At 28.1% G+C, this 15754-nt stretch overlaps 2 protein-coding genes across 3 annotated transcripts; both read left to right on the top strand.

The window, feature by feature from the left end:
- The first annotated feature begins 750 nt into the window (after window positions 1-750).
- LOC145187573 (uncharacterized) lies at window positions 751-4289 on the top strand. 2 transcript variants are annotated; one of them, XM_090076655.1, is made up of 6 exons: window positions 751-1214; window positions 1637-1675; window positions 2147-2246; window positions 2402-3291; window positions 3616-3699; window positions 4107-4289. In XM_090076655.1, exons 1-6 carry the CDS (start codon window positions 1178-1180, stop codon window positions 4211-4213), a joined length of 1257 nt encoding a protein of 418 aa, XP_089932781.1. In that variant the 5' UTR covers window positions 751-1177; the 3' UTR covers window positions 4214-4289. The 2 variants fall into 2 exon arrangements, with proteins under 2 accessions (XP_089932781.1, XP_089932780.1); XM_090076654.1 differs by lacking the exon at window positions 751-1214 and adding an exon at window positions 1329-1509.
- A 558-nt stretch (window positions 4290-4847) lies between these two features.
- Window positions 4848-11934, top strand: LOC145188023 (fructose-1,6-bisphosphatase 1-like). The gene is made up of 6 exons (XM_090076656.1): window positions 4848-5701; window positions 6552-6807; window positions 7034-7174; window positions 8198-8335; window positions 8990-9109; window positions 11463-11934. Exons 1-6 carry the CDS (start codon window positions 5535-5537, stop codon window positions 11637-11639), a joined length of 999 nt encoding a protein of 332 aa, XP_089932782.1. The 5' UTR covers window positions 4848-5534; the 3' UTR covers window positions 11640-11934.
- Window positions 11935-15754: the final 3820 nt, after the last annotated feature.

Genomic DNA, 15754 nt, shown 5'->3' with positions numbered 1-15754 from the left:
TTGTACACCTATTAAACATAATTTTTCCTCTAATTTGATCGAATCGAATCAACTTGTTTTGGAAGGAAGAATGACGATTTGAAAATTTTAATTATTGGTGTTGGTTCGAGAGAAAAAAATAATCTACTAAGCTAAAATGTCTCCTGTCAAAAAAAAAATTTACTTTGAGCTTTAGGCTATTCCGCTACCCTTATCCTACCCTCTAAGTCCAACCCCAAACTTTAGCTTTATAAATTAGCGGATTTATTTTACTGCTTCTTACCAAAACAACAAAACATTGAATAAATATAAATATATTGTTATTGATATAAACATTTGGTTATATAAAATAAAAATATTTAATTCCAAGATTCAACTCAAACTATTAACTATTACGGCTTTAGCACGTCAGAATTTTAAAGCAGTTTTAGAAGTCACATTAAAAACTGATAGTTTTGAAAATTTTAGATTTAACCGTTTGTAAAGCAATCTTCCGTGCGAAAGTTCATGAAAATATATGAAGCATTGCCTGATTTTAACGTGTTAAAATAAAATAAAAATGAGTAAAACTAGTAATTAAGCATACTGTTTTGAAATCGATAAAGTATGTGTAAAAATAAATACAAAATAATTTTTTTTTAACGCGCTTTTAAAGAAAATACCTTTATAAAAAATCGATAAATAAATTATTATTCAAAGTGGTTGCTAGGGTTACGTTTAATTAAAAGTATTAAAAAAAAAACTGGCGGGGGAGCGCGCTCTTATTTAGTCGACAAATTTAAATAGAATTTATTGTATAAAGGAAACTTCATAAAATATTAAATTCTCTTCAGCGACAAAAAATATTTGCCTTAAAGAGTGCAGAACTCGACTAAAGTGTCAGAAATTTTTACAAACTTTCATTTAAAACGAAACAACTAAGACATTTACGTGTTTGTAATTATGACGTCACCTAACGTTCCACTTTATGATTTTGATTGGTCAGATAATATTTTAAGCAAGTAAAAGACTTGCAACGTATTGGGAAGTTTGAAAGCATTAAAACTTATGATAAAGATTTTTTTTATATATGTATCGTTTTAAGTTACAAAACTGAAGCGAAAGTTACAAATGCGTACACGAAAAGCTTCAATGTTTACGTATGAATTCTTGAAGTTGTACATTTAAAAGAAGCCAAGAATATTTTTAAAGTTTTACTATGAATGCCGGGAAACCAAAAACTGTTAAAGTAATAGGTGAGATGTTCTCCAAAAAAAATTCTCATTCATATATTGATGTTTAGATGTAGCTGTTTCTATAAATCTTTAATACCTAATTCATGACGGAATAACTGTGTAAAAGATTGACATAAATCAGCAAGTTCTTGTTCACCATCCGAATAATGTGATATGAACGCTCAGACAAAACATAATAGTTTTGATAGTGAAAAATCCAACATATTGTGAGAAAAAATGTTTACAAAATTTTTAAAAAAAGCAGATGTTTTCAAAGCAACGATCCCTCTAACATTATTGTTTACCTTTTGTATATGTGTGTAAAAAAAATATTGAGTTTGACTTTTTAAAGATATAAATCATATAAATCATAAAAGATGAGGAAGTTTTGTTAAATCAAACGAACTTCTAAAAGATTATTCTAAATCTTTTTTGTGTTTTAGTATATTCCTCGAGGAACCTCAAACAAAAGAAGGGAGACGGTAAAAAAAATCTTTTTTCTTAACCATTCAAATTCTACTTGTTATTTTGATACATAATTACGGACAGAAATATAATTTATACTGTAATGTCGCTTTTTACATCTTATAACTTATTGCAACGTTAGTTAACCTCGCAGCACCAACTTTTAACTTTTGGATCGGATTTAGAGAAGGATTACTAAGCAATTTTAATCATTAAAAATTCAGATGAATTTCTTTCGACAAATACTGATTACTCATGGAGAAAATTATCTTCTTAAATTTAGTTTTTATAAAGGTTAATTAAAGTTTCTTACGTTTGTACTTTATAAATGCTCACCCACTGACTTCCAAAATCTGAATCAAAAAAAGCGTCTTTTTAACTTTTTAACCGTTGAAGAAATTTTCTTTGATATATGTAAATTAATGATTGAAACCATTTGCTCTGGATGCCTATTAAATTATAATAGTTAATTGTTTTCTAATTGTAAGGCGAACCATTATCATGGGCTGTGTTTGGGTTCGGGAAAGATAAATGCTGTACTTCTCAAATCCGCGATAGAAATGCAAAGTGGAACGAAGAATCAACATTGTGAGTGTTTTTATTTTTTTACTATGTTTTATTTTGAAATGAAACTGTCACGATAGGTTTTTAAATTTTACGCAAGATTTAAATAAATGCACTTAACAACGCAACAACTGATATTTTTCACTGTACTTCGCTCTTATATATGTATATATTTTCAGTACTTTGCCAGAAAGCAACAAACTTCCCCTAAAAATCAATGTCAAAGATAAAGAAGATGTTATCGGTCAAATTATTATCCCAATTAGGGAAATACCTTCAGAAGAACATTTTTTAAAATGGGTTCCGTTAGGTCCTCACAAAAAAAATAGTAACCCGCAAGGTGAATTATGTATAGACTGTTGGGTCGAAGACTTTTACGAGATTGACGATTCTTCGAATGCGAACTCTAATTCAAAAAACATTCTTAATAAAACAATAAATCGATTAAAAGGTAGAAGTCCTGATCCATTACGAAAATTTAGATCGGATGATGAAAACAGACGGCATTCTGTAGCCACCGGGTCGGTTTCGATAAAAGGTTCGATTTCAGTAGAAGACATATCAAGTTCAAAACTAAAAAAAAATAAATTTATGAAAGATGCTCTCTTATCGCCAGTTTTTTTTGAAAATAATTCGAGTGACTCAAATCAAACCGATTCTAATTTAGCAGATGAGCCTAGAACTCGAAAAATTTCTATGGACAAGAGATATTCAATGGGTGACACTAGCAGCCATTTACCCGTTATTAAAGAACAATGTTACCCCCCAAAAGTATTAAATGTTGTACCGAATTCTGGACCATCAAAAGGAGGTACCCTGATTCAAATTACTGGAAAATACTTAGGCTTGTCAAGAGACGATATTACTAGACTGATGGTGGCAGGATGTAACTGTCTTCCCACCTTAGAATACTATACACCAAGAAAAATTATGTGCTTGACAACTGCCTCTCACGGAATCGGTCCGATATCAATTCAAACAAAAAGTGGTGGCATGTCTTCTTCGAAAATGATGTTCGAGTTTGTAGAAAACGCGCAGGATGATTTACGCGTTGATACTGCACCAAATGGTATATCATTAACTGGAATATATATATATATATATATATATATATATATATATATATATATATATATATATATATATATATATATATATATATATATATAAATCTCAAAAATGATTAGATAATTTTCTTTTTCTCAACAAAAAGTTCAGCGAAAATGTTTCCTAGATTTGATTTTTTCTTTTTTTTTATTGTACTATTTGATTAGTGGTATTTATTATTTTTATAATGCAAAATTATAGGTAGTTTTATAATATTGTTGCGTGACTACTTTTTCATTCAAAAAGGCGATATAAAAACCATATAGTTTTAGTTATATTTCGTTAGATTCTGGTCAGTCGTCAGGTTCTGGTTCTCCTAAACCCGACGGATTTTCAGGAGAAGATGCAAAGCTTAAACAAGTTATTGAACGTAAGAACGTATTTTATTTATCTATGAATTTTATTAGTAATCTTATTAAACATTTAATAAGATTAAAAAGTTGTCTCGTTTTAATCCTATTAAAAAAAACTTTTGATGAGATTAAAATGCGATATCTTATTTTTTGAGGTCTCTTTTTTATTCTTATTTAAAAAAAATTAATCTCAACTCAATTTACTTTAACGTTTTTCAAAAATTGCACACAAACGTCAGATTTTTCGAATAATTGGTGTTTAGCAATATGCCCCATTGGGAAAAAAACAAACAAAACAAAACAAAAATAAACAAACAACTAGTCTGGTTTTTTTATGTATAGTTGGGAATAAGCTTCGATTAACAATATTCGTTAACAGAGTGTCCTTTGACTGTTTCTCAAATTAATAATGCTTTTTTTTTAGAACTGAAGTTTGAAAATCGAGAGCTTCGAGAGTATATTGATAAACTGGTTGTCTATCTCATGGACAAATATCCTGACGCACTTGAATCTGCAAAAATGTACCGATGAGATTTTTTGATTTTAATTTGATTTTTGACTTGGTTTTTTGTTGCATTGAGAAAAAATGAGTCATAAGATCTGAAAATTTTTCTCGCGTACTTTTTGGATTTCTTGCTCTAATCTAACACAACTTGCGAAGTGTTGCGGTATTTGTTACTTTAGAATTTTCAAATTTAAAACTTTCTTATTTTGAGATTTTCTTTTTAGAAGTTTATAATGCCGATTATTAAGTATTTGGCGAATTCATAAAAGTTAGAAAAGTTTTATACAGTTGATGAAATTAATTTACTTTTAAATGAAATTTTTGAAATTTTTCTTTGCCCCCCCCCCCCTCCCCCTCTACACGCTTTTCTGTGAATTAAATGTTTTGGTGGCATTGATAATTACTCATTTAAAGTAGTAGTTTAATTGGCTCACCGCCCGGTCATTATTCGAAACGAACTATTTTTATAATTTTATGTAAAAGCAAAATACTATTAGACTTTGAAACAAAGCACAAAGCTAGACTCTAAAACAATTATTTTGCTTAATTAAACATTTTATGTTTTACATTCTAAGTTTCTCTTGAAAGTCCCAATCCTTAAAAGTAAATCGCGTCAAAGAGTAAAGAAATTATTATGCGCAATCTTATTTTTTAAAATCTAATTCACCGTGTTTTGAATAACATTTATGGACATTTCTGGACAGTTTTTTTCTACGCATATGAATAAGACGTGCAAAATAACCATCCAAATCATGCTTGATTTTAAAATATTGAATCAATAAAAAATAGTGATATCAATTATTCATCATCAGTCATTACAAAGAAAAATTAAGGGGCCTAGAAATAATACGTTACACAGGAAATCGAGTTTTTACTCAAATTGAGAAAAGTTAAAGGTGTTACGAAGGTGTTTATCGTAAATACTCCTCTTTTTTTTTTTAAAGCCATTTATACGAAATTTTTTAAAACATTACCAGACCTTGTATATATGTATGTATGTTTGTATGTATGTATGTATGTATGTAGTATGTACTTACATGCATACATACATGTAGTTTGTACTTACATGCATACATACATGTAGTATGTACTTTCATGCATACATACATGTAGTATGTACTTACATGCATACATACATGCATACATACATACATACATACATACATACATACATACATACATACATACATACATACATACATACATACATATGTATGTATATGATTTACTATATATTTATGTTTATGATTTTTTTATGCTGTAGTTGTAAAAAAAAAGCCATGCATACAAACATAGTGTGATATAAAAAATATATTTATTTTGTGTATATAAATACCAAGGATAAAAATGACAGAACCAATTGATACAAACTGTATGACATTGAACCGTTTTTTGCTGCAAGAGCAACGCAATTTTCCGTCTGCAACTGGAGATCTTACTCATCTTTTAAATTCAATTTTAACAGCTGTTAAAGCAATATCAACAGCTGTTCGAAGAGCTGGTATGACTAAAATGTATGTATATAGTTTTTAAATTTCACCAATCTATGATTATGATAATTCTAGCTGTTTTTAAATAACATAAAAGGCTTTTAAGATTCAAAAACATAGCTTGATTTATCTTTGTATCAAAAATTTAACATTCAAGCACTTGTCTTTAATTCTATTAAGTATTATAGGAAACTGCTATCAATAAAATTGTGTTAATTTTTTTTTTTTCTAATTATGTTTTAAGTCTTTGGAGTAGTTTATATTGAAACTCTTGTTGTGAAAGTTTTTAAAAATAAAGATAGGAATGCTGTTGAAGTTTTTTTTATTTTTGACTAAAACTAAAATGACAAAATAAAAAGTGCTTTGTAAATTAATAGTTTTTTCTTGTACAGAATAAAGACATCTACATGATATGGAAAAAATAGTTCTTCAACTAACAACTTGGATTTTTTTAACTCTCTGAGAAGACTATTTTTGTTTTTCACTTTAATTCTAAACTATTAGAGTGCAATTCAAAATAAATAATAAACAAAAAATGTTATTTTAGAATTATTCAATGAAAGTTGACAGAAAACTCAATTTATATGATCTTTTCAGTTTAATTTTGCTAATAATTTTGCAATTTTTTAGCTGATAAAAACAAAAGTTAAAATCCATCACCAAACCACACAAATCATATTAAATTTTAATGCTAAAACTAAATTTTAATGTTAAATATAAATTTAATCATAAATTTATAGCAATTGTAGTTTAAAAGGATTACTGATTTAACTACAAGTTGGTTATGACAAATTAAACAGTACAAACAATCTTTAAGAATGCAAAGCTTTTTGATTTAGCTTCAAGATTGTTTATTTTTCAATTATTTGATCAGGTTTGGTGTAGCTGGTCATGAAAATACAACTGGTGATAAAGTCCAAAAGCTAGATGTTTTATCTAATGAGTTATTTATAAATATGTTGCGTTCTTCATACACTGTTTGTGCCATGGTTTCTGAAGAAAATGAAAAAATTATTGAGGTTGAAACTGAAAAACAAGGAAAGTATGTTGTTTACTTTGATCCTTTAGATGGATCCTCTAATATTGATTGTCTTGTATCAATTGGATCAATTTTTGGAATTGCTAAAAAGGTTAAGAGTGTTTTCAAATTTTGTAATTTTTATTTTAATGGAAGAAATTATCCAACCTAGTCTTATATCTGCACTGAAAATATCCGAAGGTTTTATCATTAAATTCTTGAGTTCCAAATTACTAATGAATGGAATATTTTAAACTGTAACTTATTTATTGTCTAAAAAATACTTTATCAATTTAGCACAAAGAGAGGTGATTTGATAAAACTGGATTTTCTTTTAGATGGGAGATGGTCATGTCACAGATAGAGATATTTTGCAGCCTGGAGTAAATTATGTAGCTTCTGGTTATGCTTTATACGGAAGTGCAACTATGGTTGTTTTAACGACTGGAAATGGTGTTAATGGTTTTACTCTTGATCCTGTAATTACCTTTCTTTTCATTTTATTTATTTCTACATCATAATATATTTTAGGGCTATACTTTGGTTTTGATTGCAGAAACATTAGTTCTAATTCTTTGAGTGATATGAGAACTTTTGTGGCTAGTTAAGAATGCAAAAGTTTAACACTTTACTCTAATAGATTTTGAAAACTCAAGCCTGACTAAGTACTAATCCCTGATTTATCTCTGTTACCCAAAAAAAAAAAGAGTTTGTTTGATCATTTGTTTGTAACTGAAACTATTATAAAAATCTGAAATTGTTTTTTAAAAAGTTTGTTGCAAAATGTTGTCATATGCCAATATTAAATTGCTATTTACATGATCAACAAGGATATTGCTGACAATCTTTATATGTTTTAAAAAACTAAACTTGTGTTGAAAAACTAAACTTGTGTTTTCAAGGGAAACCAACCCAACAATACTTGGTCTATGTAGACTTTTAAAATCAAAATAATGAAATATATGTTAGATTTTTTTTTTTGGTGAACTATGTTTAAAAACAGAATAATACAAATGGTGTATTTAATGATAAGAATGGTTTTAACTGGGTTGAAAAAAAAGGGAAAACTATATTTTTATTTCTTGAAAATTCTTTTAATGCTGCAGTGAATTACTGCATCCAGTTTTAATGGTTGTTTTATGCAGCTCTAATGCAAAGATTAATATGCGCTAGCAAGAATCAGTGTTTTCAAGATATTTTGGATTTTTGGCAAATATTATAAAGAGATTTTATATTGTAAATATTTCATATAGAATTCTTTTATGGTTTTAAAAAAAACAACAAACAACCAAAAAACTTAAAATTGTAAGGGTAAACATTTAAATGGAACAACCCCAGTTTTTTATACTGGTCTCATTAAGTTAACTGTTAATTTTGATTTTTGCTTTCATTGAGCAGTAAGATGTTTGTATTAATTTGGAGCTAATCTCTTTAAGCAACTGTCTGTTTTAATGTGTTTAAGTGATAGTATTCTCATTTGCAAGTATTTTTTTTTTGTTTAGGCCATTGGTGAGTTTCTTTTAACTGAACCTAATATGAAGATAAAGCCACGAGGAAAGATTTATAGTTTAAATGAGGGGTATGCTGCTGAATTTGATGAACCATTAAAGCATTACCTCCAAACTATTAAGTATCCAAAGGTAAATCCACATACAGTATTTCTGTGTTTTGGATGAGTTGCCTCACTAGCAACTAATTAAAATGCAAACAAGTGTTAGATTGAACTGGTGTAACTGCAAATGTGATGCACTGAAATAAAGGCAAATTTAAATTAGTGCAAGCATTTTTTTTATAATTTTAAAACTTTTGAGTTTTTTATATGTGCAGATATTTGTTACTCGTATCAACATGTTCAACAAGAAAGCAGCATAAAACATTCCTCAAATGATTTTTTTTCATAAAACTCCTCAAATGATTTTTTTTTCATAAAACATTCCTCAAATGATTTTTTTCCTTAAGATGTTTAACACCTTATTGATAAATTTTAGAATTTTTTATTTTTTAAAATTTATTGGTGATTTTTAGCATGATAGCATTGACTATCTTTATTTTTTTTTATCTTTAAAGCAGTGTTTATTTTTCAAAAAAATCATTTTATAATTCACTTGTGTTCATCGTTTTTTGTTTTTTTTGTTGTTTTTTTTATTTTTCATACTTTCGCTATTTTATAAATAAATGATTTATGGAAAAAAAAAAAAAAAATTAATGGTATTTTTCTTAACTCTTTAAATTACTATTTCATGAAATCCTTTATTTTATATACTTTATGCTTGTTAGGTGTTTTTTCTTTTCAGGGTGGGAAAGGAGCGTACGCCTCAAGATACATCGGATCCATGGTAGCAGACATGCATCGAACAATTAAGTATGGGGGTATATTCATGTACCCAGCAAATAAATCTGCACCAGAGGGAAAGGTATACATTTTATTACTTTTAAATGAGTTAATGACTTAATAACTTAATGACTATATAGCTTAAATGAGTTGAAAATTTAAAAAAATCTTTCAAAAATGTTATAAGTCACATCTAGTTGTTTTCTAAAATGAGTTTATAAAATAAAAAGTTCTACCGTAACAATTTCTTGCTCAAACTTATAAAAAGCAGCAGCTTATAGCAAATTACTACTTATTTAGAAATAATATATTTCTACTAGCTATTACTACTTATTACAAGTTACTAGTTTAATACTACTACACATTGCTAATGTCATCACATTAAAATAAAAAAGTAAGTTATATTTTGTGCTGACTCAGTTTGGTCAAATAAATTTAATAAACATGTTCAATTGGCTTTTCATAGACTTTGGTTTTTAAAAATGAGTTGTGTAAGTAATAGGTTTACACACTGAAGCATTTAATCCTATTGAACACTATTAGTCAACTTTGCAATAATCATTTCTACCTTGTGATTACAATCTAATTTTACCTGTTTTAGATAAGCAAATACTAATACATACTGTAGTATAATCTGTATTTATTCAAAACCACCTACAAAAAGACTTTATCCTTACATCCAAAAATCAACAAAGTAAATTTTCCTGTTGATATGAATAAAATGTTTCACATACAGGATATTAGATGTTGCTTCCACTGAGCATCTAAGTTCATTAAATCAAAATCTGGTTTAATATATTGCTAAGAAGTTTTAAATGCTGTCCTTGTGAAATTTTAGTCTTGAAAGTTCCTAATGTCTATTCAATTGTGCTATTGAAATATTAGAACCAGTCAATATTTCTTCACCAATATAAGTAAAGTAAATTTCTTCTTATTGAATGAGTAATTGAAGTTTTCAGATAAAAGATGCAGTTCCATTGAAATTTATTTCTTCAACAGCTTTAGTCACATTTGGTAAGTTTAAAGTAAGTTAATACAATTTTTAAATAGTGGAGTAGAAAATTCAATCTTTTTCCAGAGGATTCTCTCTTTTTTCTATAGGTTCTTTTTAAAAGGAAAGAAAGAAATAGTAAATGATAAGTTTCATTCTGACTAGCAGTAATATTGCTTAATTTATTCACTTGGAAATCTTAAGATATCTATAAGGTGCTCATCAGTAAGAAGTATCCATCTCTTTTTGAATGTTTTTGAAATGTAGTCTTGAGATGCTTCTTGTTGAACAACAATTTAATTCACTGTAACATGTTACAATAAAAAAAATGCTTTTGACCTCTTCACTGGGTCATGTTTCTTTAATGTCAAAGAAACCTTCTAACTTATTTTTTAATTTTCCACAAAGTTCAGACAAAAAAAATGTTTTCCAGCTTTTTACTGCATATAGTTTCTATTGTCACTGTTTCTATGTACTGTTTCTATAGTTTCTATTATCACTTAGATCTAAAGTTTTGAGCTTGATCACTGCTGAAACCAAAACTTTTAGTTTCTCTTTAAAAAAAAATCAAGGACTTTTAGTTCTTTGTTCGAAGTTTTAGTTCTCTCTAATTTTCAAGCTTCTGACCAGAAGCTGTCTGTGCCATGGTATTTTTTTCATTTTTCACAAATGACTTTATTTCTAGTTTTTTTCTCGCTGTTTTAACTAGTTTCAAAAATTTTCTGTTTCTATCATATATTCTCTGTTTGAGAGAACTTTATCACTGAGCTAAATATTTTTAACGGAATGACCCTAAATTCTTCTATTAGTGAACTCATGAAATTTTCTGACATTAATTTTTTAAAACATACTACATCTTTTTTAAATTGTCATTTAATGCTAGTTCAAGCAAAATAAACAAAGTTATACATTTAGACTTGATAGTTGAGGCATCATGCATACGATGCCTCGACTATCAAGATGGTTTGCAATTTTGATTGTATGTCGAAAATAATTTTTACCATGCAGCTGTGTTATGTTACCTTCCGGCACTCCTTCAGAGAATAATGAATAGCAGGTACATTAAATGCCAAGAAATAAAAAAAAGGGAAATGGACAAAATAAAAAACTTTTCAATGGATGAAGTAGATCATGTGTTGATAACAATAAACCTAAAGTAACGCAGTTGTTTTGCCCCTCATGATGGCGTATTTTAGCTTCACTTATTTTTCACTCTGGTGTACGGAAGTTAGACAAATATTAATATATCATTGTTTGACGCAAGTCCAATTTTTTAAAGTCTTAACTGATTTCAGCCAGCTTAAGTATAGAATTAAGTTTATGAACATAATTAAGTTAATTTATACTCATGACTTAACTATGACTTGGCATAACTATAGTCATTATTGAAATATTTAAGGCTTTTTAGCTATTTTTGGTATTGAATATTTTTTTTGTATTCCAGTTGCGTTTATTATATGAATGCAATCCGATGGCTCACATTGTTGAACAAGCTGGCGGCTTAGCATCAGATGGCAAACAACGCATTCTAGATATTCTACCTACTGGTTATCATTGTCGATCGCCGGTTTATATCGGGTCAAAAGAAGACGTTGAAGATTTCTTGTCCTTTGTTAAATAAAATATTGCGAACATATGTTACGTTGTTAAAGTTTGTTTCACATTAATTGTTCACTTTTTTTTCTTCCTAAAACGATTATAATTAAAATCAGATTAATCGCGGAAACAAAACATTGTTGTATTAACTATATCTAATATTCAGTTTTTCATGCTGTTAACGCTAATTAATGCTAGTTAATATATTTGACTGTTAAATTATTACAAGTATTTACCTATTTTAAACGTTTTATGTGAATCAATTTGAAGGTATGTCTCCTACTTTTTATGAGAAGATCATTTGCGAAAGATCGGTGTAAGAACGGTTTTTTTTTTTTTGTTTGTTTGTTTTTAATTTTGTCTTTTGGGGAAATGATTAGAGAGGTGGAGTCAGCCGTTCACTATTAGATATCTTCACTCAAAGAAATTAACGTAAACGTTCTTGTTCAATCCCATTAGTCGATTCCTTGATACGTTTCGCCAGCATGATAATTGGTTTGATGGAAATTTAGTGGTGTTATTAATAGAAGGTACAAAGGTTAGAAGGTATTACAATAAAGAAGATTCCTAACATATTTTGAGAAGTGGAACAAAGTTCAAAAAAATCACGTGACTTTTGAAAAACTATGCCTAATAGCCAAGTTAACTTTGATCAGGTTTTAAGTAATTTTTGGTCAGCAAATCCATTAAAAAATTAAGTTTAGTACAGTGGTTAATGTCATAAGATTTTTGCAGACGGTAAAATTTTGTGTATATACAGTTCTCCTTTCTTAAGTTTATTATCGCATTAAATAACAACCGTATTGATGAGTACCAATAATTTCTATCATTAATTATTTAATTTTATGTTAATTTCTTTGAATGTTGGATTGACTGCACCTAAATCCCCCTACGGTTATTACTGTGCGACTCAGAAACTAATCTTTTTTTTTTTTTTTTTTTTTTTTTTTTTTTTTTTTTTTTTTTTACTTTTTAAACACATAAACACAAAACTTGCTTTAATAGCAAATTCTTGTACGAGTTATAATGAAAATTTCCTTTATCATTGTAATAACATAATATTTTGATGGTTAACATTGGCGTGTCCCTTTATATATCCGACTTTTTATCTTGATCAAGTTAATTAGAACGGTTTAAAATGGGGAAAAGGCGACAACTCGCATTAATCATAAATGGTAGACCAAAGGATTTTATTTTAATTTTTCTTGTCGACTAATAATTTATGTCACCAATGCAATATATGTCAGAACACGTCAATAGTTATTGACGTTTTTAAAATAAGTTTCATAAGTACATTTGCTACCCATCATTTTGGACTCAAACGAAGTTATCAAAATTGCTTTAAAAATCCAATATGCTGTTAAAAAGAACCCACTGAAAGAATGACGTTAAAAAAAGGGTTTTCACTATTCTCAAACTCTGCAATATCGGTTTAATTGTGCGACTCTTTCTATAAATGTATTTTATATTTTACCATTTACATTTTTTACAGTATTTAGCGTATACATGTTTTTAATTTTTACAGACATTAATTAAATAAGACTTTTAATGCTTTTTATCATTTTCTTTGTTTCTTTTTACAAGAGTTAAGTTAAGGTTAAGTTGAAACGACACGTCTGTAAAAACTAATCCTTTAAATAAAGAAACTTTTTGATTTGTTACAATTAGAGTAAGAATGATGTATAGTAGTGGAATTCCTCTTTAAATCTACCTAATAGCTCTTTAATTCACTTCCAGAACAACAACACTTTAATTTCCCACGATGCCACAGACATTGTTAAGTTTTAAGCTGAGAACACAGAGACAAGGGGCCGATGGGGTCAAGGATTGACAATGCTAGTTCATCTAAAATGGCCATAAATTTTTTCTTATTTGTCAAAATAGAATGCATAACAGAGGTACAAAATTTTTTTTCTTTTAAAAAAAGGGGGAAGAGGGTTCGCAGTCCCCGCCATTGCCGACCCTGAGATGCATATTATTATTTGGCGTATTCTTCATCCAAAACAGCTAAGGCTTTGAAAGAGAAAAAAGTTGAGAAAAACATAAGGTAAAATAATTAAACAAAGTTAATGACGCTGACACTTGAGATAGTTGAGTGATAACACTAACACTTATTCCAGTTGAGTGATAAACACTGACACTAGTTATAACTACAGGTCTTTCACCGACTTTCCTTCTAGTTAACATGAAAATTCACTCAGGGGTATTTTTTAAAACAATCAGTTATCTTTTTAATTTTAAGAAGTTATAATATTATTGAAATAAGTAATGTAAAACGTCATTCAAGTCAAACTAAATTGTTAATTACAAAAGTGCTTTTCCTTTGGAGAAAACTTGCACTTTAACATGTACTAATCTACATAAACCTGTTTAAACCTGTATAAACCTGTAGGTTTATTGTCATCTTTTCATTTCCACAAACGAAGTTTGTGAATATTGCAAACTCATCTTTTTAGAAGTCATGTTAAATGTTTATGTTAACAGCTGACGTTCGGTTTTAAAAGATATTTTAAGCACCATCAACCCGTCCTATTATTGAACGATGAATGAGCAATGAACGATAATTTTTAGCTGTTTTCAAAATTTTAACCCGCTACTAATCAAGTTTCTTCGGTTAAATGAAAGTCACCCACCCCTTACCTAAAATAAAAGAAGCAATTTATTTTAAATCGAGAAAGTTTTAAAAATTCTATAAAGCATATTGGTACCAAACTTATTTTCTGTACTGTTGCTATTTATAAATTTTATGTAAATATTTATAACTAAACTTAAAGGTGAAAGAAATACAAAGACAGTGTTAGTAGTGTTGACAGCGAGGATTTCAGTTTTTTTTTTTTTTTTTTTTTTTTTTTTTCCAGTTACCCTCATACGTACTTTAGCATTGTTTTACATAAATATTTTTATCGTTGTTATTTATAAAAAACGAAATAAAAAAACGAAAAGTTTTTTGTTCAAATCTAAGTTTTAGAACAGTGGCCTGTTTGTGTCAATGTTAAATAGAACTTTATAGAACTAATTATAGTTAACTTTCTAAACAACATAAAACAAATGTCCAGGACTTAATTCGTTTCTCTTATTTCTATTCCGTGAAATCTAATAAAACCAACTGGTAGACATTTAAGGAATTAAGCTCTCAACCTTTTTTTCCGTTTGCTGATGTTACGTCACAAAAGCTCTGAGTTATCCCAGTTTACATAAAAAACAAATTAAGAACAAATCTCAATTTTTCTTTTTCTTCTTGAGTTATTTGCGATGACTGATAATCTTTCAGAATAAGTTGATTAAATATTTGATCTTTTAAAACGCTTTTTAAGACTTGCAAATGAAAAGGTTCTTTACAACTAAATCTGACGTAACGAACGACTCGTTATAAGATTCGTTAGGACGAGTCATTAATAGAAATAAATGTTTCGTCACAATTGCTTTTTGCAAATAATGTGCAACGAATACTATTACCTGCATGTAGAAGATTGTTGGATCACATTGTAATTTAGACATTTTATAATCTTGACAGGATGTGCGTAGTTTCAAATAATTACTCAGATACTGAATAGTGTATAGCACTCTAATGTAAGGAGCAGTTATAATTCATACTGCATAAATGGGTGTGAAATTGAAAACACGATCTGGATTTTCAGAAGATATCCTAACATTAATTCATTATTCTGATTTTCAGAACTTGATAAAAAATTAATAAAAATTAATAAAAAATCAATTAAAAATTATTTTGAGAGAAAGCTGTTTAGTTTTCTAGTTGATTTCTTTGTTTTTTTACAACTTTAAACAAAGAAATTTAAAAAAGCACCAGAACACCATATTCTTTTTTTTTTTTTTTTTTTTTTTTTTTTGTTTTAAAGATAAAAACGAAAATGAGAATATATCTTCTTCATCATTATTGTAAATAATATCCTCAGTTATACTAAAACAAAAAGCCCTTGTCGGCACTTTTTGAACTTGGAGAAGGCTAGCACAATTGTAAACTGTATATAAAATGTTTCAATAAAAAAAATTGTAATTTTCAGCAATATCATTGATTAAGATTGTATGGCTTGTATCGAATGTAATAATGATGATTAGGATGATAATGGTAATGAAAATGATGAAGATGACAATGATGGGTTACAATGACAACAGCAACAA

Source organism: Hydra viridissima, unplaced genomic scaffold, assembly GCF_058129835.1.
Source record: "Hydra viridissima isolate aposymbiotic clone 2 unplaced genomic scaffold, HvirCarnegie_v1 scaffold_1, whole genome shotgun sequence".
NCBI classification, from domain to species: Eukaryota; Metazoa; Cnidaria; class Hydrozoa; order Anthoathecata; family Hydridae; genus Hydra; species Hydra viridissima.
The sequence above is the reverse complement of the archived record's forward strand: the minus strand, read 5'-3'. Positions and strand labels throughout refer to the sequence as shown.

Bases quoted from the DNA above. Each gene is read 5' to 3' on its own strand.
- LOC145187573 (XM_090076654.1), top strand. From the start codon at position 1,431: ATGTTTACAAAATTTTTAAAAAAAGCAGATGTTTTCAAAGCAACGATC. The intron at 3,292-3,615 runs GTATATCATTAA...ATATTTCGTTAG, and splicing joins CGTTGATACTGCACCAAATG to ATTCTGGTCAGTCGTCAGGT. The intron at 3,700-4,106 runs GTAAGAACGTAT...CTTTTTTTTTAG, and splicing joins GCTTAAACAAGTTATTGAAC to AACTGAAGTTTGAAAATCGA.
- LOC145188023 (XM_090076656.1), top strand. From the start codon at position 5,535: ATGACAGAACCAATTGATACAAACTGTATGACATTGAACCGTTTTTTG. The intron at 7,175-8,197 runs GTAATTACCTTT...TTTTTTGTTTAG, and splicing joins ATGGTTTTACTCTTGATCCT to GCCATTGGTGAGTTTCTTTT. The intron at 8,336-8,989 runs GTAAATCCACAT...TTTTCTTTTCAG, and splicing joins AAACTATTAAGTATCCAAAG to GGTGGGAAAGGAGCGTACGC.